Source organism: Dendrobates tinctorius, unplaced genomic scaffold (genome assembly GCF_039654945.1).
Source record: "Dendrobates tinctorius isolate UK_male_01 unplaced genomic scaffold, ASM3965494v1 ptg000293l, whole genome shotgun sequence".
In the NCBI taxonomy this organism is placed as follows: Eukaryota; Metazoa; Chordata; class Amphibia; order Anura; family Dendrobatidae; genus Dendrobates; species Dendrobates tinctorius.
The window spans coordinates 7,751,865-7,773,958 of record NW_027361960.1 but is presented as its reverse complement, the minus strand read 5'-3'; the positions used below and the strand labels follow the sequence as shown (position 1 = coordinate 7,773,958).

Here is a 22,094-nt window from a genome sequence, read left to right as displayed (position 1 = left end):
GACAGGGGGCACCCCTGTCTCGTGTCATTGGTAATGTCGAACGGGTCGGAGGGGAAATTGTTTGCATAAATCCTGGCACTTGGACCCAAGTACAGGGCGAAGACTATTGATAGAAACTTCTCATCAAAGCCAAATCTAGCGAGAGTTGCTTTTAAGTAAAGCCAGTTTAGCCTATCAAACGCCTTCTCGGCGTCCAGTGCCAGAAAGGCAGTTTGGGTTCTCAGGTTGGTCGCTAAATTTATCAGATTCAACACCCTTCTAGTTCCGTCTGAGGCCTGGCGGCCCTCTGTAAAGCCTATTTGATCATCCGCCAACAGACGTGAAAGACAGAATTTGGAAATTCATAAAAGGGAAGACTTTGAATTATGAAATGCTATCTTCACTACTGTGCAACCTTAAAAATAAAAACCTCTGGAGTCTGCGTAATTTGTATAGATCTGTTGTCAAAGACCTAACGAGCCACAAAAACATATACATGAAGAGATAGGAGTCCAATTTTGGTGCTGATATCCGTCTCGAGAACTGGAACGATGCCATCAAAAACACATACAATTCCAACATATCAATGGGCCTTCATGAGAGTTATTTCAAATTGTTAAATAGGTGGACTATACCCCGACGAGGTTATCGCATTTTAACACAGAGCTATCTTCCTTGTGCTGGAGAGATTGTGGACACCAAGGGAACCTCTACAATATTTTCTGGGGTTGTTCAAAAATCAAAAACCTCTGGCTTCAAGTCACACAGCACATTAACCTCATTGCTAAGGACTTCACAATTACACCCGAAAGAGCACTTCTTTCATTAGACATGGAACAATTTGATGATTCGGTAAGACACATTATCATACACATCCTCTTAGTGACCAAGACCATGTTAGCACAATGGTGGAAGAAAGCAGAGGTTCCCAAGTTTTCAGACATACTTGACAAGATAGGCCAACACAGCGATTTAGAACGCAGATTTGCGATTAACAACAATCACATTCACAAATACTCAAAAAAATGGAAGACCTGGAACAACAAATTTCATATCAACTAGACTTAACAAGAGGCACTATATTTTGAAGTTTAAACCTGGGCACTTTAGTACTGGGATGCTGTATTTCCTTCCAAGAATGTTACCCCATAATAAGGATTGTGGATTTTTTTTTTCCTTTTATGTTGTTATTCGATATATGTTATTCTATGCCTGTTTGTGGGTTCTTTAGTTTTTACATTTTTTTTCCGTACCTGTACAAGGTTGTTTATTCCCCACTCCCTTCCCTCCCTTCCTACCTTCCTTTCCCTACCCTGTTTATTTCTAAAAAAACAATAAAATTATTTGAAAACAAAAAAAAAAAAAAAAACAGATCTGTGTCCCTGGTCTGTGAGACTCAGAGCATGTCCTATTTTCATCCATTGTATAGATCAGACTCGGCCATTATAGTCAAGGTGGTCCCGTGTAACACGGATCACACACTGAAGTAATACTTTGTACTTCAGAGTTCTATCTGCGGTTCACCAGTTTTTAACTGATACATTGCTAAGAGTCAATGGATATAAAAAGTTCAGACTATCTACCTGCTTCAGTGGGAAAAAAAAAATGAGAAAAAAATGGAAGCAATTAGGAAGACACTTGAGAAAAAAATTAGTCCGTTTTCTCCATTGTTAACACACTGATGTGTGAATGTAGCCTTGTGGTGTGTTCACGCAATGTGAATGTGTTGAGTTTCTAGCTGTGAGTTTCCAACATTGGAAATGTCTACATTGAGTTCAACATGAAGTCCAATATTGTGTATAATTTTATTTTGCAAACACGTTAGCACTTTTAATGTCAGAAACTTTTAAACAAAATGAACAAGAGATATGTGGACAATGTGACGACTCCTGGAGTGGACCCTCTGGGTCGTGACACCAACCCTCCCAGGGCGAGCTGACCTAGTGAAGACCACCCCCTATACAGGGAGTGTCAGGGGCAAGCCCCAGGGGGTGAGGCACCACGACTGCTGGCACCAGGCGGCCGGCTCACAGGAGACACGAGTGGGTGAATGTGTCTGCAGGAACGTGTAAAGCGTGGACACGGGAACACGTGGTATACAGAGACTTCGTTCGTCCGGGTGTGAGTGAAGCAGGATGCGTGCAAGGAGCACGTCAGAGCACTGAGTCAGGCAGGAGGTGTAACAGAGTACAGGAGCAGGGTGTGTGCCAGAGGGCACAACTGAGCATAAGACAGAGCGCAGGATTAGTACATGTGCCAGGAGGCACAACAGAGTAAGAGACTGAGTACAGGATCAGAGCATGTGCCAGGAGGCACAACTGAGTATGAGACAAAGCCCAGGGTCCGAGTGTGTGCCAGGAGGCACAACCGAGTACGAGACAGAGCACAGAATCGGAGTGTGTGCCAGGAGGCACAACTAAGTATAAGACAGAGCACGGAATCAGAGTGTGTGCCAGGAGGCACAACTGAGGATGGGACAGAGTACAGGGTAAGAGCGTGTGCCAGGAGGCACAACCGAGTATGAGACAGAGTACAGGGTCAGAGCATGTGCCAGGAGGCACAACCGAGTACGAGACAGAGCACAGGGTCAGAGCATGTGCCAGGAGGCACAAAGTACAAGGCAGAGTGCAGATTCAGAGCGTGTGCCAAGAGGCACAACAGAGTGCAAGGCAGGGGACCTGAATACAGCGCACTGCCAGGCAGGGACACGGCAGACCAAGCCAGGAAGCACAACAATAATCAGGCACCTCCCCTAGGGGGAGGTCGTCTGATATAGCACATGACTACTACTGGTTCCGAGTCAGGACCTAGCCAGAAAGCACATGACCACTACAGGTTCCGGGTCAGGTCCTCCATTACCATAGAGAGGACCGAGCCCTATACAGCACTGACAGGAGCGCGCAAGCGCAAACGTGACATGTAGGAGAAGACCTGGGGACGAGAGCTGCGCGTGCGCACCCGACGGGACCCCCGGAGTGACCGCGGCTCCGGAAGAGATGACGTCGGGACTGAGGTCCCGCCCCCAGGTGAGCACGGCGTGACACTACCCCCCCTTTACGCCCCCTCTTTCTAAAACTGGAGAGGAACTTAGACAAAATCTGGGGTGCGTGGATATTCTCTCTGGGTTCCCATGACCTCTCCTCGGGGCCAAAACACTTCCAATCGACCAAGAACATGGTTCTCCCTCTTACCTTCTTCATGGCCAAAATGTCATTCACCTCAAACTCATCCCCCAAGCCAACAGGCTGGGGTGTGTGGCCTGGAGAAGGATGAAATCGGTTAAGAACCACAGGTTTTAGGAGAGACACATGGAAGGAATTGGGAATACGGAGTGAAGGAGGCAGCTTCAATTTGTAAGCAACATCATTAATCCACCTGAGGACCTCAAAAGGACCAATGTAACGGGGACCCAGTTTGTAAGATGGTACCTTAAGGCGGACGTATTTGGTGGAGAGCCACACCTTGTCACCAGGGAGAAATGGAGGAACGTCCAGGCGCCTCTTGTCAGCGTGTAATTTCATTCTGTCCCGTGCTTTCTCGAGAGCGGTTTTGGTCTCCTGCCATACCCTGGAGAACTCCACAGACAGAGAATCGGCAGCAGGTACCCCCGAGACAGGAAGTACTGGTAGAGGCACATGGGGATGCTGTCCAAAGACGATGAAGAAAGGAGACTTGGTAGACGATTCACTGGAGTGATTATTGTAGGCGAACTCAGCCCAAGGAAGTAGACCGACCCAGTCATTCTGATGAGCATTAGAAAAATGCCGGAGGTAGGATGTAAGGATCTGGTTTGTACGTTCCACCTGCCCATTGGTTTGGGGGTGATAGGCGGAAGAGAAATCCAATGACACTTTCATGAGTCTGCATAGAGCTCTCCAGAACCGGGAGGTGAATTGGACCCCTCTGTCTGACACGATGTGCTGGGGGAAGCCGTGAATCCTGAAGATATGGGAAATGAAGATCTTCGCCAAGTCAGGAGCAGAGGGTAGTCCGGGAAGAGGAAAGAAGTGGGCCATCTTTGAAAATCGGTCTACAACCACCAAGACCACAGTACAGCCGGAAGAACAAGGCAGATCTGTAATGAAATCCATGGCTATGTGCTGCCATGGAGCCGACGGAACGGGAAGCGGGAACAGAAGACCGGAGGGTGGTTGTCTGGGTATCTTGTTCTGGGCACAGGACGGGCAAGATGCTACAAAGTCTTTAACATCCTGGGAGAGTGAAGGCCACCAATAATGGCGAGAGATTAGGTCCAAAGTCTTTTTGACACCAACGTGGCCGGCAATCTTGGACGAATGTCCCCAATTTAGCACTCGTTTTCGGTTATTCTCAGCCACAAAGGTTCTTCCCGGAGGTAACGTGGTTAACTTGACAGGAGCCACAGTAATTACTTTGGATATATCAATGATATGAGAGGGTTCTTCCTCTGCATCAGACGACAGGAATGATCTTGACAATGCATCCGCTCTAACGTTCTTATCACCGGGCCGAAAATGTAGCTCAAAGTCAAAGCGGGCGAAGAATAGGGACCACCTGGCTTGCCGAGGATTGAGCCTCTGTGCGGACTGGATGTACGCCAGGTTCTTATGGTCCGTGAAGATCTTGAATGAATGTATGGCACCTTCCAGTAAGTACCTCCACTCCTCCAAGGCCAACTTAATGGCCAATAGCTCTTTGTCGCCAATGGAGTAGTTCTGCTCAGTGGAGGAAAATACTTTAGAAAAGAAGCCACAGGTGACAAAACGTCCAGAAGAGGATTTCTGCAGAAGGACTGCGCCAGCCCCAGTAGAGGATGCGTCCACCTCGAGAGTGAAAGGTCTACTAACCTCAGGTCGGTGAAGCGCCGGAGCAGCGGTGAAGGCTTGTTTCAACGACTGGAAGGCCTTTTCAGCCTCAGGGGGCCAAGCCTTTGGGTTAGCTCCCTTGCAGATAAGGGATGAGATGGGGCGAACCAATGAGGAGAAATGAGGAACGAACTGTCGGTAGTAGTTCGCAAAACCAAGGAAGCGTTGGATTGCCTTCACCCCATGGGGCTGTGGCCAATCGAGGACGGCGGACACCTTTGCCGGATCCATGCGTAGACCTGATTCTGAGATAATGTACCCCAAGAATGGCAGGGACGTTTGCTAGAAGGCACATTTCTCGAGCTTGGCATAAAGGCGGTTCTCCCTCAGGCGCTGGAGGACTTGACGCACGTTCTTTCTGTGGGCGGAGAGGTCTGGAGAAAAAACGAGGATGTCATCCAGATAGACTACCACGCAGGAGTACAGCATATCCCGGAAGACGTCATTCACGAACTCCTGGAACACCGCTGGGGCATTGCAGAGGCCGAAGGGCATGACCAAGTACTCGTAGTGACCGTCTCTGGTGTTAAAGGCGGTCTTCCACTCATCCCCGGAACGAATGCGGATCAAGTTGTAGGCCCCACGAAGATCCAGTTTGGTGAAAATTCGAGCTCCTCTAAGTTGGTCAAAGAGCTCAGGGATCAATGGCAATGGGTACTTGTTCTTGACCGTGATATCGTTCAGGCCTCGGTAGTCGATGCAAGGACGGAGGGAGCCGTCCTTCTTTTTTACAAAGAAAAATCCCGCTCCCGCGGGCGAGGAGGACTTACGGATAAAACCTCTCGCAAGGTTCTCCTGGATATAGTCAGACATAGCTTGGGTCTCGGCAGGGGATAGTGGGTATATCCTACCCCTGGGTGGCGTAGAACCAGGAATGAGGTCAATCGGACAGTCATATGGCCGATGGAGGGGCAGAGTCTCGGCCTCCTTCTTGTCGAAGACATCTGCAAAGGACCAGTAAGCCAACGGCAGACCTGTAGGTGCTGGGGATGGACCGGCAGAGTTCATCGGATGGACGGGCAACAGGCACTTCTCCTGACAGAACGGTCCCCACCGGAGTATCTCGCCCGACCGCCAGTCCAGGGTTGGCTCATGAGTCCGTAGCCAAGGGAGGCCTAGAAGAAGCGTGTGAGACATGGTAGACAAGACGAGGAAGGAGATCTTCTCCAGGTGCAGGGCTCCAATCTGCAGCTCGATCTCTTCGGTGGCCTGGGTAACGGTCTCCTGCACGGACGTACCATTGACCGAAACAATCGACCGAGGAGTCTCCAGGGATCTGACAGGTATCCGGTATTTTTTAACCGCCTCGAGTGTGATAAAATTCCCCTCTGCGCCAGAATCCAGAAAAGCCTCCTCAGAATAACGCTTGGCACCGAGATTCAATAATACGGACACGAGCGGGGGGGAGAGGAATCACGTACACCTAGGGAGGCCTCTCCTATCAACCCTAGGCGGAGAAGTTTCCAGGCTTCTTGGGGCAGGAACAAAGGAGGTGAGAGGAGCTCCTCTCTCTGGCTAATTCACGGGCACGTTCCTGAAACTGCAGGTCAATGCGTGTCGCCAGAGAGATCAGATCCTCTAAAGAGGTGGGAGTATCCCGACCTGCCAGTACGTCTTTGATCCGACCGGACAGGCCACACCAAAAGATCCCTACGAGAGCCTCGTTGTTCCAACCAAGTTCAGAGGCCAAGGTACGAAAATGGATGTCATACTGTCCTACCGGTAGCGTACCCTGATGGAGGTTAAAGAGGGACTCAGTGATAGAGGCCAGCCGACCCGGCTCGTCGAACACCTTGCGGAGTGGGTCCAAAAAGGTGGAAAGCTGAGAGACGAGTGGGTCATTGCGCTCCCAGAGGGGGCTCACCCATGCTAACGCCTCCCCCTCTAAGTGTGAAACAATAAAGGCAATTTGGGCGCGCTCAGTGGGATAGTGCTGCGGCAAAAGCTCAAAATGTAACCGGCATTGGTTCAGAAATCCTCGACAAAACTTAGGGTCCCCGCTATATCGAGTTGGCTTGCCAAAGCGCGGCATCGGGTGCGGGTCCAAGGACTGGGCAGAAACGGATTGTATGGCCGACAAACGGGACTCCATGGATTTCAAAAAGGCCATAATCCTGGTCTGACTGTAGGAACACCAGTTCTTTTTGGATGGTGGTGGTACCAGCGGGGTCCATGGCCTGATTATACTGTGACGACTCCTGGAGTGGACCCTCTGGGTCATGACACCAACCCTCCCAGGGCGAGCTGACCTAGTGAAGACCACCCCCTATACAGGGAGTGTCAGGGGCAAGCCCCAGGGGGTGAGGCACCACGACTGCTGGCACCAGGCGGCCGGCTCACAGGAGACACGAGTGGGTGAATGTGTCTGCAGGAACGTGTAAAGCGTGGACACGGGAACACGTGGTATACAGAGACTTCGTTCGTCCGGGTGTGAGTGAAGCAGGATGCGTGCAAGGAGCACGTCAGAGCACTGAGTCAGGCAGCAGGTGTGCCAGGAGGTGTAACAGAGTACAGGAGCAGGGTGTGTGCCAGAGGGCACAACTGAGCATAAGACAGAGCGCAGGATTGGTACGTGTGCCAGGAGGCACAACAGAGTAAGAGACTGAGTACAGGATCAGAGCATGTGCCAGGAGGCACAACTGAGTATGAGACAAAGCCCAGGGTCCGAGTGTGTGCCAGGAGGCACAACCGAGTACGAGACAGAGCACAGAATCAGAGTGTGTGCCAGGAGGCACAACTGAGGATGGGACAGAGTACAGGGTAAGAGCGTGTGCCAGGAGGCACAACCGAGTATGAGACAGAGTACAGGGTCAGAGCATGTGCCAGGAGGCACAACCGAGTACGAGACAGAGCACAGGGTCAGAGCATGTGCCAGGAGGCACAAAGTACAAGGCAGAGTGCAGATTCAGAGCGTGTGCCAAGAGGCACAACAGTGTGCAAGGCAGGGGACCTGAATACAGCGCACAGCCAGGCAGGGACACGGCAGACCAAGCCAGGAAGCACAACAATAATCAGGCACCTCCCCTAGGGGGAGGTCGTCTGATATAGCACATGACTACTACTGGTTCCGGGTCAGGACCTAGCCAGAAAGCACATGACCACTACAGGTTCCGGGTCAGGTCCTCCATTACCATAGAGAGGACCGAGCCCTATACAGCACTGACAGGAGCGCGCAAGCGCAAACGTGACATGTAGGAGGAGACCCGGGGACGAGAGCTGCGCGTGCGCACCCGACGGGACCCCCGGAGTGACCGCGGCTCCGGAAGAGATGACGTTGGGACCGAGGTCCCGCCCCCAGGTGAGCACGGCGTGACAGACAAATACTGATCACCTCACATAAATGTTGTTATATCATAAGACCAGCCACACAAAGATTAAAAACATTTAAAAAAGCAAAAAATGGCTATAATACAACAAAGACCAACCTAGTCTGTACAGGGCCTAGGTCCACCTAACCTGTGGTTTTCATCCATCAATATAGGTTTATGTATATAGTACTGAGTATATATAAATGGAAAGACTATTCTTATGCAGATAATTCTGTCAATAAGTTGTAATATATGTGAGGCAGTGACTGGTGTTATATGTAGGGGTCTCTGTATGTTCCCCCCAGGATGCGCATGGAGGCATATTGAGACTAAAGTGAGTATAGGTCTTGGACACGCTGGCTGTCCTAGGCAGATTTAGGGAAAACCTGCTCTGGGTTTTGGTGTTTTAAAACAGACTACTGTACAGATGGAAGTGGTGTGGTCCATTTCATTCCCGGCCTGGGTTTTCCATGTGGCTGAAGGCCACAGGTTGCTAGTTAAAAACCCTGTGGCCTAAAAAAAACTCTCCAGTGATTTATTTACTAAACCAACTGATTGCAATAGCCTTCTACTTTACTTAAGCAGCCATCCTAAAGCTACTAAATATAGTCTCACCTGCTCACAGTTTACTACGGTAGCCAAGATAGTCTCTCAACCTGATTTACTCCCTACATGCTTAGAGGACATGTCACAGAATTTCAAGGATAGAAATTATCCATCACGCTTACTTGAGCTTGAAATGACACGCGTCTTGAATCCACAATCACCACGATCACCATTACCCAATAAAGACAGGGTTCCATTCGTGCACACCTATCATGCCCTCATGCCTAAAGTACAATCCATTAATAAAAAGCATTGGCCACAATTATCCAAAGCATATCCAAAGATTGAAAGTTTCTCGATACCAGCCCTTATGTGTAACAGGAGGGATCCAAATACTAGGGACAAACTCGTTCGGGCTGACATTGGGAGCTCACGTCCTACTACCAACCAAAGCCTCTTAACCACATGTCGCCATGGTACTTTTCCCTGTCTCAGTTGTGCCTCATGCTCCAATGTCATCAAACCTGACAGCGTTACACATCCTAGAACTGGAAAATCATGCCAGATCCATAGGTATTATGTGTGACTCCAATTTCGTGGTTTACTTTTGTTAGAATCTGTTCAGTTTGTGACTATCCTCCATTTTCTTGTAGTGTTCTGGCTGCTGGTCTTTTTCCCCTGGTGCTTTGTTTGTCTTGGGTCAGGTGGTTGTATCACCCTTTATTAACCTGCACCTGTCTCCCATTCCTTGCTGGACAACAGTGTTAAGCCACTTGAAGTCTGGCATGGAGCCTTGCTTTACCTTCTGTGTGTTTAATTAGTGCAGTTCTGGGACCTCTGGTTCTGCTAGTCTTCTGTTTTCAGTTTGTTTCTGCAGCCTTCTCTTTGTTTTCTCTTAGGAGGTGACCTGTTTTTGTATCCAGTCCATAGATCTTTCAGGGACCCCCCCATCTATAGGTCTTCGCTTGAGACTAACCTAGGATCATCAGTGGGTCTATTCACAAGGAATGGGTCGCCCACTCCATCGTAGGGTATCAGCCTAGTTGCAGTGCAGGGTCAGTTTTCCCCCCTCCTACCCTAGTCCTGTGCTGCAGTACCGTAACAACTATATTAAATGCCCTTGCAGCCTCCTCTATGTAGGAGAGACAACCCAGCAAATCAAAGATCGTATAGCGAGCCATAAGTCCACCGCTCGCTGTGGCAAGATGTGGCTATCCATACCTGACCACTTTCTCAAATTTAAACATACAGTTGCTCAACTAAAATACCAGGTTATCGAGCAGGTACCGAGACCAAGAAGAGGTGGCAGCCATGTAAAACTGCTTAAAATTAGGGAAACTTTTTGGATCCATAAATTGGATACCTTATCTCCCAAGGGATTGAATAGAGAAATTGATTGGCTATTGTGATCACCTATTAACTATGTCCTTTATTTTCTAAACGTGCTGACTTTCCATTCTACTAGGTGAGTTTATAGTTGCGGACTGCCATTTATTACTGACCTTACCCTCCAATATAACATATTTAATCCTGTCCTTTACCATCCTTATGTCCTCTATACAGGTTAACACTTATTGCCCCCAGCTTGGCAGCCCTTCTTCATGACCTATAGTCTGTGGCATATACGACACACATAAGCAATGCCGCACTACTTATGGCTCATAATATTTTGTGATACTTATGAATTTAATATTTGCTTCCCATATGTGGTAAACATCCTTTATTTACATTTATCTATTTTCAGCAATAGCCCTTTATCTTTTCTCCCATATTTGAGCCATTTACTAGCGCCGCTCCCTCCACTACGTCACTATAGCCCTAAAGCAGCCTTTCCCTTGCCTGATACCGTGCATGCGCGGCAACACAGTCCTCCTTTACGCCGCGTCACTTCCTGGTCGGAGGTTGCACTTCTGGCCTGGTGGTACGCGAGGCGGCATATAAACCCGCCGTCACTCATTCCCCTCCATGCCAGCACATCCAGCGGGAGTGCTGCACATGCCTATGGCTCTATTGAGGTAACATCACTTTTGGATGGCGGCTTAGGCTGGTTTCACACTTGCGTTTTTTAGCGCTGCACTATCGTGCACATGCGCATTGCTCCCCTATCTTTAACATGGGTGCGCATGGTCTAGCGCATGCACGCGTTTGTATGCATTTTCGTGCACATGCGGTCTTTTTGTAGTGTGCGCCTAGGCGCGCCGGATGCAACCTGTTGCATTTTTGGTCCGTCCGACCTGTCTCAAAAAACGAATGCGCAAAACAAACAGCATTAAAGTCTATGGAAACGCACGCGTATCTCTTCAGTGGCTCCCATTCCCTCAGCGTTTCCAGTTCAAATTACTAATAATGACCTACAAAGCCATCTATAACCTGTCTCCTCCACATATCTCTGAATTAATCTCCCGATATCTTCCCTCATGTAATCTCCATTCCTCCCAAGACCTCCTTCTCTCCTCCACACTTATTCGCTCCTCACCTAATCGCGTCCAAGACTTCTCCTGAATATCCCCCATCTGAAATTCTGTGCCCCAACACGTCTGACTGTCAATCACATTTGGATCCTTCAGACAGAACCTGAAACCCTACCGCTTCAAGAAAGCTTACAGCCTGCTATGACCCCGCTGCCTCCCCACCACTACCAGAGCTACCGCCTCACCAACACCGAAGCTGCCGCAATCCCCCAACCCACGGTCTCCTTTCCCAGCATCCTGCAGAATATAAACCTGCAAGGACAGGGTCCTCTCCCCTCTGTATCAGTCTGTTATTGTTAGTTTGTTTACTGTAAGTGATATCTGTAATTTGTATGTAACCCCTTCTCATGTACAGCACCATGGAATCAATGGTGCTATATAAATAATATATATATTTTTAACAATACTACATAGCTACTCTTTAAGGCTATGTGCACACGTTGCAGAATTGCGCAACTCCCTGCCACGGAAATACGCTAGAATTCCGCATGTGTAATTCCCGCGTATTTCCAGTGAAAAACTAGCATTTTGCAAGCGTAATTAGCTTGCAGAAGGCTAGCGTTTTCCAAGCAATCTGTAGCATCGCTTGGGGAAAACGGATTGACAGGTTGGTCACACTTGTCAAACATAGTGTTTGACTAGTGTGACCAACTTTTTAATATTGAGGCTGCCTATGCGGCATCAGTAGTAAAAGATATAATGTATATAATGTTAAAAATAATAATAAAAAAAATAAATGGTGTTATTCTCACCTTCCGGCCTCCCGCGCAGTGTCCCCAAGCCTCAGCGATGCCTTGTGACAATGACCTTTGACATAGCGGTCTCACGAGACCGCTACAGTATCGCGAGACTGCTACGTCATCTCAGGTCAATGTCGCAAGGCATCACTGGGACCGGAAGATGCCGGGAGCATCGCTGAGGCTTGGGGACACTGCGCGGGACACCGGAAGGTGAGAATAACACCATTTTTTATTTTAATTCATTTTTTTTAACCGGGATATGGTACCCAAAGCCTGGAGGACAGTCTCCTCTCCTCCAGACCTTGGGTACCATCCGCACATTTTCCGCTTACTTTTCGCATGGTGGGCATAGCCACATGCGGAAAGTTATCGGAACAATGCATTCCTATGTGTGCGGAGTTCCCGCAATTCCACACAAAGAATGAGCATGCTGCGTATTTTTCCGCGATGCGATTTTGCTGCAGAAAAACACGTAGCATTAGCACAGCATGTGCGGAATGCCATTGAATTCAATGGGCTGCTTATCTTATGCATTTTTGCAGCGTTTTTGCTGCGAAATAACGCAGTAAAAACGCATAAAATCAGTGGGAATTCCGGACGTGTGCACACAGCCTAAGGCTACCAAAATCATTTGTACTTTCTCTCAGAATATGTTCCATCAAGGTTACTAATTATTCTACCTAAAGAGGAAAATTATTTAAATCTGCATAACTAAATTGGTTCATATCTAGAAATTAGGTCACTAGTGTTTGTTAAAATATTGCAAAATAATATTTAACATTTGCTTACCATGTTGAATATCTTTCATGTCTAGATGGAGGCTGGACATTAATATTCCTACTGCCTGTGATCTTTTATTGCTCAAGAGCTTGACAACCTGGAAGTAATATACAAAGTAAAATATATTATATGTTTAATACAAAAGCACACATGATGCAAAACAAAGTAATTAAGGTACGTAGCATCAATAACAATGGAGACGAAACTCAACATTATAATGGAGAACATTTCAACAGTATCTAAGAGCTAAAATCCTGATCGGAGTTTGATTTGTTCATCGCTATTGCTTAGACTGACAATTCAGATATTGGTAATCTATACTTATTACTTTCTAAGGACACTTTGGATATACAAATTAGGCATGAGTTGGCTTAACAAAGGGGAGCGGGTTTTATGACAAATGAAATAAGTTCCTTGTTTAGAGATAATAAAAGTGGGGAGGCTAATTTTTCACCCTGTGATTTGCAATGTCCATTTACTGTATTTGCTTGGAAATATATTGGCGCATACATTAAATCGCCAATATGTCCTCACTTACCAGATAGAGGCCAGTTTGTGTTTAGGGTTTCTGTCTGTATGTAATTGCACAATAAGGCTGTACTATTTCAAACAATATAATACAAGATCATCAAAACAGAAACTACAATACAACAGTAAATACTAGATGTAGCCCTAAGCCTACATATCAGGACTGTTAGGGTGTGTGCAGACGCTGCGGATTAATCCGCACGGATTTTGCAAAAACTGCAGATATTTTGACCTGCGGATTATCTGCGGTTTGGTCCTGCGGATTCACCATCTCCACAATGGTGGAGATAGGAACCCGCTGCGGATTCCGCAGAAAGAATTGACATGTCAAAACCGCAGCAAATCCGCACGGATTTTTCCTCAACGTCTACACAGCGTTTTTTTTGCACCATTCATTTGAATGGTACTGTACACCGCAGCTAAAACTGCGGCCAAAAATGCTGCGGAAACGCAGCGGAATCTGCAGCGTGTGCACATACCCTAACAGGCAATAGCTATGGATACTCCTATCAAGGATGCATACAAAATAAATGAAGTAAATAATCCAAAGTAGAATCCGAAGAAAATTTCAATTAATAATTATATAAATACAAGGCAATACATAATAAACTTATCAGTAATTGATTTGTTTAATGCAGGGATCGGGTGCAAGAAAAATGTGTTGTAGCACCACAAATAGTGTGATCAGGGAGAGCCTAGTAATAGAGATTAATTCTATGTAAAGTGACAGTACTACAAATTCTCAATTATGATGTTGTAGATGCATGAAAAAACATCAATGAAAACCAAAACTTGTATAGTCATATCAAAAGTCTCATAAATAACATTAATAATGGTAACATGAATCCAACATTTAAACTTCCAAGCCTCCCATCTCTGTTGTTTGGAGAGAATGTAATTTATCTTTACCTCATTCCTGGCCTCTCCTCGGGCTAGTGTCAAAGGGTCCATAGAAGATATGACTGGAGTATTGTCTATAACAATATATTCCCATTCTTTCCAAGCCTTTAATAGATTTATATGGTATATTTTCTCAGGTTTCCTCTTCCTGGGCTGATAAACCCTGTAATTCACCTCTCAGACTTTTTCTTGGTCTTCATTTGGCCCTTGCCACTTGGTCTTGAACTTACTTTCTGTGGTGGGCACCAAAACCAATACTTGATCCTCTTCTTTTTTTTTTAAAGGACAAGACTATTGTAGCCATTGGTTCTGAGCTGCTTGGGCATCCAGAAGATGCTCCTTTATGATAAGCATTACAGCCACAATTCAGAGCACGTTGCTGGACCATCACACCACATGTCTGCGATATAATAGTTCAAACAGAGAGAATCCTGTTGAGATTCTTCCTGGATGGCAAATATTAAGTAGGGCAGTAATATATCCCAATTTTTCCCATCTTTGGATACTATTTTTTTTTCAACATAGATTTAGTATTTTGTTAACTCTTTTCACTAGATCAACTGTCTGTGGGTAGTACATCGAGATGCACAACTGATTGATCTGGAGCAGTTAGCACAATTCTTTTGACACCTTGGACATAAAAGGAGTCCCTTGATCTGCTTAGGTAGTCCAAGGTGGCAAAACATCTCCTGGGCAATAAGTTTAGCCGAGGTGTGACTAAGAGGAACTGTCCCCCAGGTAACGAGTAGCATAATCAACTACCAGTAATTATGTGTTGGTGGCCATGGGCTATCCGCTCAAAAGGCACCACTATAATTGGCAGAGGAACCAATGTATTGCGGAAATTTGCTGTGGGTGCGGTCAGCTGACACTGTGCAAAACTCGCAAAACCTCAGAACCTTGGCATAAGCTGAGGGCCAAAAAAGATGCATCAGAATATGCTTTTGCATTTTTTTAACCCCTATATGGCCACCCAGCGTGTGTTTGTAGGCCATATCAAGCATCGGCCGGTGGTAAGATTGAGGCACTACCAGCTGATCTACTATTTTGTCCCAGATTTTGTCAACCTGGTGTAGCAACTCCTGATTGACCGCCATACGAGGAAAACCTCCTCTGTTCCAGGTTGCTGGGCCACCCCATTGATCACCATTACCTGTTCCCATGCCCAGGCCAGTGTAGGATCCTGGAGCTGAGCCGTCCCAAAAGTATCCCGGGATAATTCCAGCTCCAGGATTCATTTAGTCTTTTCAACCTCTCCTGGCAAGACCTCTAATGGAAATCTATCAGGATTACACTCATTCCCTATGAAGGTGATGCCTATGACAGGTATTCTTGACTCAGGATCTTTAAGTTCTGCTCCTGGACAGACCTTTATCTTGCGGAGGTTGGCTCTCCCATAGGGAACAGAACAGGGGCAAGTCTTTTCCCAAAATAGTCCCATAAGGAACTACTCCTACTACATGTTTAATCTCCCCAGATAGGGTGAAAAGGATAAACTCTGACATCGGATACTTTCAGAGTTCCCCATGTATTCGGGTGACCCCCCCCCAATTTTCCATCAAGTGGGGTTTTTTTTTCCCAGAGTGCTGACACATGAATGAGTGTCACTAGTCTCACTTTATCCAAGAGGATACACTAGCACTACTATCTGTTCCATTAGTATCAGGACCCACTTTGGACTCCAGGTCTTTGTCCACTGTCCTGACCCTTGGGGGTCAGCTGCAGCGGTACCCGGATCTGTCCTGGAGTAGAACCTGGTGTAAACCTGTGGACCAAGTCTTACCACACCTTCAGGGGCTCTAGTAAAAATCCAGGTGATTATCTAGTTCCGCCCCTCCAGATTCTCACCAGTCCTTGGAGCAGTGGGTCCTCAATCCATGTGGGTTATGCAAGGAATATAACACAGTGGTACTTAGCAAGGCATAGAGGGGAAACCTCAAAAATCTCAGACAATGCGTTTCTGACCTATGCGGTCCTTAGTCTCATGTGAAACTAAGGACCATGGAGGTCAGAGACGCATTGCCTGAGATTTTTGTGGTTGCCCCCTATGCATTGATAAATACCGCTGTGCTATATTCCTTATTTTTATCATGGATTAATACACCCCTCTTTTTATGGATGTGGTGAGTTCTGGTCTCTTACTGGATGTTTAATACCAACAAGTTGGCCACAAGATGGTATTGCAAGTGAAAATGCATAGATACAAGAAAATAACATGCAGGTGAAATACAGATGTAATACTGTATGAGACACACAAGGTGGTACCCAAGTAATGGGGAAAAAATAAATAAAAGGAGTGATAAGACACTGAAAGCATAAGAAGATGCCTCTGATAAACCACGTCAAGATATAGCATATGCCTAATAGATTGATGTAGGGAATAAATGAAGAAATAAAGAATTACTAGATAACATAGAAAAAAAATAACATAATAATCAACGATTTATTTTTTACTAATTTATACAGCACCATTAATTCCACAGCACTTTACAAACATTATTGGCACTGTCCTCAATGGGGCTCACAATCTAGATTCCCTATCAGTATGTCTTTGGAATGTGGGAGGAAACCGAAGTATCCAGAAGAAACCCATGCAACCTTCTTGCAGATGTTGTCCTTGGTGGGATTTGAACCCAGGACCCCAGCGCTGCAAGGCTGCACTGCTAACCACTGAGCCACGGTGCCGCCCATGATTAAAAATAAAAGGTAAGTATAGAAATGTGCAAATTGAGAAGTAGTGGTAGATAGATATACCATGTGTCACCCAACATATCCCCACATTGTGATGTGAAAGATTACATGGAATATAGTGTAAAAGTATAAAATTATGTCCATGTCATTCAAGCAGAAGGTGTATATTGTGGATTGGTGTGGTTTAGCAGAGACATCTGTTTAATTTTTTCAAGTCTTTTCCCTCCTTTATTTTTTTCACATTACTTGGATGCCACCATGTGTCTCGTGGATTATTACATGTGTATATCACCAGCATGTCATTTTCTTTTTTTATATGCATTTGCACTTATAGCACCAACTTGCGGCCAACTTGTGCTATTTTTTTGGGAAAAACAAGATAATCTTGCAGTTGTGATACCTTTTTAATGGATAACAAAAATAAAATAAATCTTGCTACAAGGCAAGCTTTCAAGACTTCTTGGGTCCTTTCCTCAGGCATGGTATAACAAAGTATTAATCTTGTAGTTATGGTATATTTATCTTGTTTTTCCCACTGAGAGCATTCTTTTTTTCAACTGGCTAAGGCCTGTTTCACACATCAGTTTTTCACCATCAGTCAAAATACGCCAAAACTTGAAAATGGCGGATCCGCCATTTTTTCCCATTGAGATACATTAGTGGCGGATTTTGGCGGTTGGTCGTCCGTTACGTTCGCTATTCGGCGCATCCGCCAGATTTCTGGCGGATTCTGTCTGAGGTGAACGGACTTTGCAATGTTTTTTGGCGCCATCAAAATGGCAGGAGACGGCGGATCTGACGTCGTCCACCATGTGGTAGAATGGGCGGCGGATCCGCTATTTTGTGGAATCCGCCAGCGAAATCTGCTAAATCGCACTGAGCATGCTCAGAAAAAGATACTTTTCCAGACAGTTCAAAAACTATATAAAGGTGGGCTAATTAATCATTGGGCACAGACATCTGGCACCAGCCAGACTGAAGACAGAGACAGAGCCAGACAGCCAGCACCTGCCCAGAAGAGAGAGACAGAGCCTGCCAGCCTGCCATAACCTGCCCAGCAGCAAGACCCCCAGCAGCAAGACCCCTGGAGCAAGAGGCCTGCCAGCACCTGCTCAGCACCAAGCCAGGACAGAGAGGCCTGCTACCAAAGCCTGCAATTGTGTGAGTATTAAAACTATTTGTGTGGGGCATGTGTGTGTGTGTGTGTGTGTGTGTGTGGTCTGCCTTCCTGCATGTATGTTCGTGGCCTCCCAGTGTTGCATGTCTGTGTGTGTGTGTATTTTTTTTTCATACCTTAATTGTTTTTCTGTTGCATGTGTACTGAATTTTATTTTCATAGTGCTGTAATTTTATTTCCATATTTGCAATTGTGCTGTGATTGTGTTGTGTATTGTATGTGATGTAACTGTGGTGTTGTATGTGGTGTTTCTGTTGTACATCACTGTTTTTTATTTTTCATTTATTGTGGTATTTAAAATAAAGAGCAGAGTAGCTCCGACTTGTGGGGAAGAGAAAAAAAAAATAAAAAAAAATAAACTGTTTATAAAAACTGTCTCTACTATTTTAAAATCAGGTAAAATCAAGTATGGGTATACATACAAAAAAGGTACATAAAGTGTGGTTATACTCAAGTGAGAGATTGGAATTTACACATGCAAACACTTGGGTATACTCTCAGTGAGAGTACAGGGAATTACACACATCCAATCAGTGTGGTTACTCTCAGTGAGAGATTGTAAGGGAATTTACACACATGCAAACACTTGGGTATACTCTCGGGGAGAGTTTCAGGGAATTACACACATTAATACCAATGAAGATTTTTCTTTTTCTATGTTATTTAAAATTCTCTTTATACTTGCAGATCCATTCAGGAAGGAACTGCTAGGCAGCAGCAGAGAACACTAGGCAACCAGTTCTATTTTCCCTGTAAGTATATTGGCCTGAAAGCTTTTTCTGATCCTTTGTATAGTAGCTTTACAAGTGTCTTTATACTTGCAGCTCCGTTCAGGAAGCACCGCCAGCTAGGCCGCAGAAATGTCTTCTTCTGAGAGCTCCCCCTCACATCAGCGAACTGAGATAAATTATTTCTTTTACTCTTATTTTATTTTTTTTTTATTTATTTTTTTAACCCTATATGCATGTATTATGTTTTCACAGGAAGCTGAATCGGAGGAGCTTCCAGGAGGAGACATGCAGGGTGGAGAAATGCAAGGAGGGGGTGTGCAGAGTGTAAGTCTAGGATATACAAAAACTCACATACATACATAATGCTACACCCAACACAAACATTCATTACAGCACACACTAACTATGCATCCATCCAACCCAAATTTTTTTTTAGTCTTCAGAATCCGGTGCCCACACAAGAGCGACTCCCAGGACATCCCAGCGTCGTCGAGGTCATGCCCCTGGTGGTCGGCGGACGGTAAGTAACCCTTTATTTGGGTGATTGATTAATGAACCTCATGTGTTTGAATGTAATTTTTTTGTTTTTTTTCTTCACAGGTTTCACAGCATGCTCCCCACAGACATGTGGAAGAGGGTGTCATCATTGATGTGGACACCCTCATTGAGGTTGTCCAACCACGGGAGCCGCTGTGGAACATGGCAAACCACTTACATGCTGACCAACCAACCACCTGACTGCTATGGGATGAGGTGTGTTCGGAGGTTGTAGAGAACTGGGAGGAGCTCGATGCGAGGGCCAGGGATTTAGTGCGTAAGTATTCCAATTTCAGTAACTTATATTCCAGCATGTGAAGTGTTGAATACTAACAACTTTTTTTTTTCCTTCACAGGTGACAGGGTTATCATACGGTGGCAGTCGCTCAGGGATCGCTTCAAGAGGGACTTCAACAAGGAGATGCAGGCCCCGAGTCGATCGGGAGGACGCAGGAGCACCCCGTATAAACATTACAGAGCCCTGTCGTTCCTCCGGTCGACGATGGTGAGCAGAACGTAAATATTCCATGTTTAACCTAATTTTTTTTTTTTTCAGCAAGGCCAAATGAAATATTAATATATTGTTGTTTTTCTCTTTTTTAGCACTGTCTGCAGCACGCGGGAGCCTGCTTCTGAGTTGCCTCCCTCTGGAGGGATCCCTTCGGAGACCGCCACCGGTGATCACATCGAGGTATCCGACCCCTCTCTACCTTCCCTCTTGTCTCGTCCCTCTATCCCCTCCACCAGCACTGGAGCAGCAGGGCAGACTTCATCACATGAAGTTGCTGGTGACGATTTACAGTACCCTTTGCCCCACCCCTCTGACACTGCCGCAACATCTCGACCAACTTTTGGTTCTGGACGGCAGCGTCTGAGAGGTCTGGGAAGGATGACCTTGTCTGACTGTTTGAGTCTGAACTCATCCGTCCAGAATGCTTTCCACGTTTATGGTCAGCAGTTAGCTTCTGGGTTGAACATGATAAATCAAAGTATCATGGAACTCAGGAGCTACATGGAACGGATGAGTGCAGAGTCAAACCAGACGCCGAGACACATTTTTTTTTTTCATTCAGTTGTCCGGCAAATGGAAGGTTTAAATACTCACCAGCAGATGCATGTGATGCAAGTTTGTCACAATGCTCTAGTTGCTGCAGTGTCTGAAGCATCCCATGCACCTATTCCACCATCCATCCTCCCTCTGTCCATCCTTCCCCATCCATCCTTCCACCACCATCCTTCCTCCTACCACTCCCTCTCCTTTCTTTAGTTCCCCATTCCATTTTTCCCAGTACCTTCCTTCCCCATTGCTTTATACCCCAATGCCCTCACCATACCCACCCCCACACACACACACCTTCAATGTTCCCACAAACCTCCTCTGTCCATCAACTCCCACCCCAACCTCATGTTTTCAACCCCCCTTCCACTTCTGATCCTCACCAACTCCGTTCTCAGTCCTCTACCCCCTCCCCCCCCGATGTGGTCAACCCTGTTAACCCCTCCGATGATATCTCCACCCAACAACACCGGCATCTGTAATGTTGTAAAAAAAAATTTTATGTTCTAAAAGAATTTGTCTATTTTTCTAAAAAAAAAAATATTAAAAGAACAGTTCTCAAAATTACTAAAATAACAGTGTATAATTTTGAAAACAATTGCAAAAATTAGTTTTTGTTTCAAAAGAACATTATTGTGTAGTTTACTTTTTTTCTTTAGTTCTTGGTAAAGGTTGAAAGTACACCGTTGGTGTAAAAGTCAAAAAACACAACACTGTTATTAACCACAATTGGTATAAAAGAAAATTTTAAAAAATTATACCTTGTCATCTTGCCAGTCGACTCTACCTTCTGGTTACAGAAAATAATCCGCAAATGTGTCCCTCATTCTTGACACTGACACAGTACTCCGAACAGTTGTCTGCTGATAATCCCACAAGGTAGTTTCACAAACACTTTCTTCCATGGAAACAGGTTCCTTTGAAAGTACGAAATTGTGCAGGATGACACATGCCTTCACCACCTCATCCACAGTCTCAGTTTTCATTTTTATGGCAGTAACAGCACTCTCCATTTTGCAGTTAAAATCCCAAAAGCGCACTCCACCACTCTTCGTGCTCTTGTCAATCGATAGTTAAATATTTTTTTTTCCGTGTGTCAATCCATGACTTCCATATGGCTTGAGAAGATGTTTGGACAGTTGAAATGCGTCGTCACCAACACACACAAATGGCATTGGTGGGCCTGTATGTTCCAGGGAGTGGTCTTGGAGGTGGGAAATCAAAATTGTCTCCATACAAACGACGGCCCGTTGCGGACATCTTGAAGACCTGAGAATCATTTGAACCACCATACGCACCAATGTCCACCGCAATAAATTTGCATTTTGCATCTGCAATGGCCATCAGTACAATTGAAAAGAATTTCTTGTAGTTGAGAAATTCTGATCCAGATCCAATGGGTTTCACAATCCTTATATGCTTCCCATCCACGGCACCAACGCAATTTGGAAACTGGCAGATTTGTTCAAAGTTGTCTGCAATCTCCAGCCACCTTTCCTGTGTTGGCTGTGGGATGAACTCCTGTAGACAATCCCACAATGCCAGGCAGGTCTGTTTAACAATTCCAGATATTGTTGAAATCCTGAGCCAGAACTGGTAATGGAGTGAGGTGAAGGATTCTCCAGTTGCCAGGAATCTGGTTAAAAAAAAGGGGAAAAAGTAAAATTAATACAAACTACAAGCCATAACATAACAATAAAAGTCTGCAGAATCTGAAACCTTTTAAAAAAAATAGATAACTCACCGAAGGGTCACCATTAAACGCTCCGCCGGTGATACAGAAAAGCGCATGTAGGTATCCCTTC

General features: G+C 45.7%; 1 protein-coding gene across 3 annotated transcripts in view; it reads right to left on the bottom strand.

Moving 5' to 3' along the window:
- Positions 1-22,094, bottom strand: part of FMN2 (formin 2) — a 631,532-nt gene that overhangs the window by 376,275 nt on the left and 233,163 nt on the right. For all 3 annotated transcript variants that reach the window (XR_012226894.1, XM_073560097.1, XM_073560098.1), the window contains exon 7: positions 12,678-12,765. Coding sequence is in view for 2 of the 3 variants with exons in the window: in XM_073560097.1 (XP_073416198.1) it covers positions 12,678-12,765 (88 nt within the window). In the remaining variant the exon portion in view is untranslated. The remainder of the gene's footprint in view (positions 1-12,677; positions 12,766-22,094) is intronic.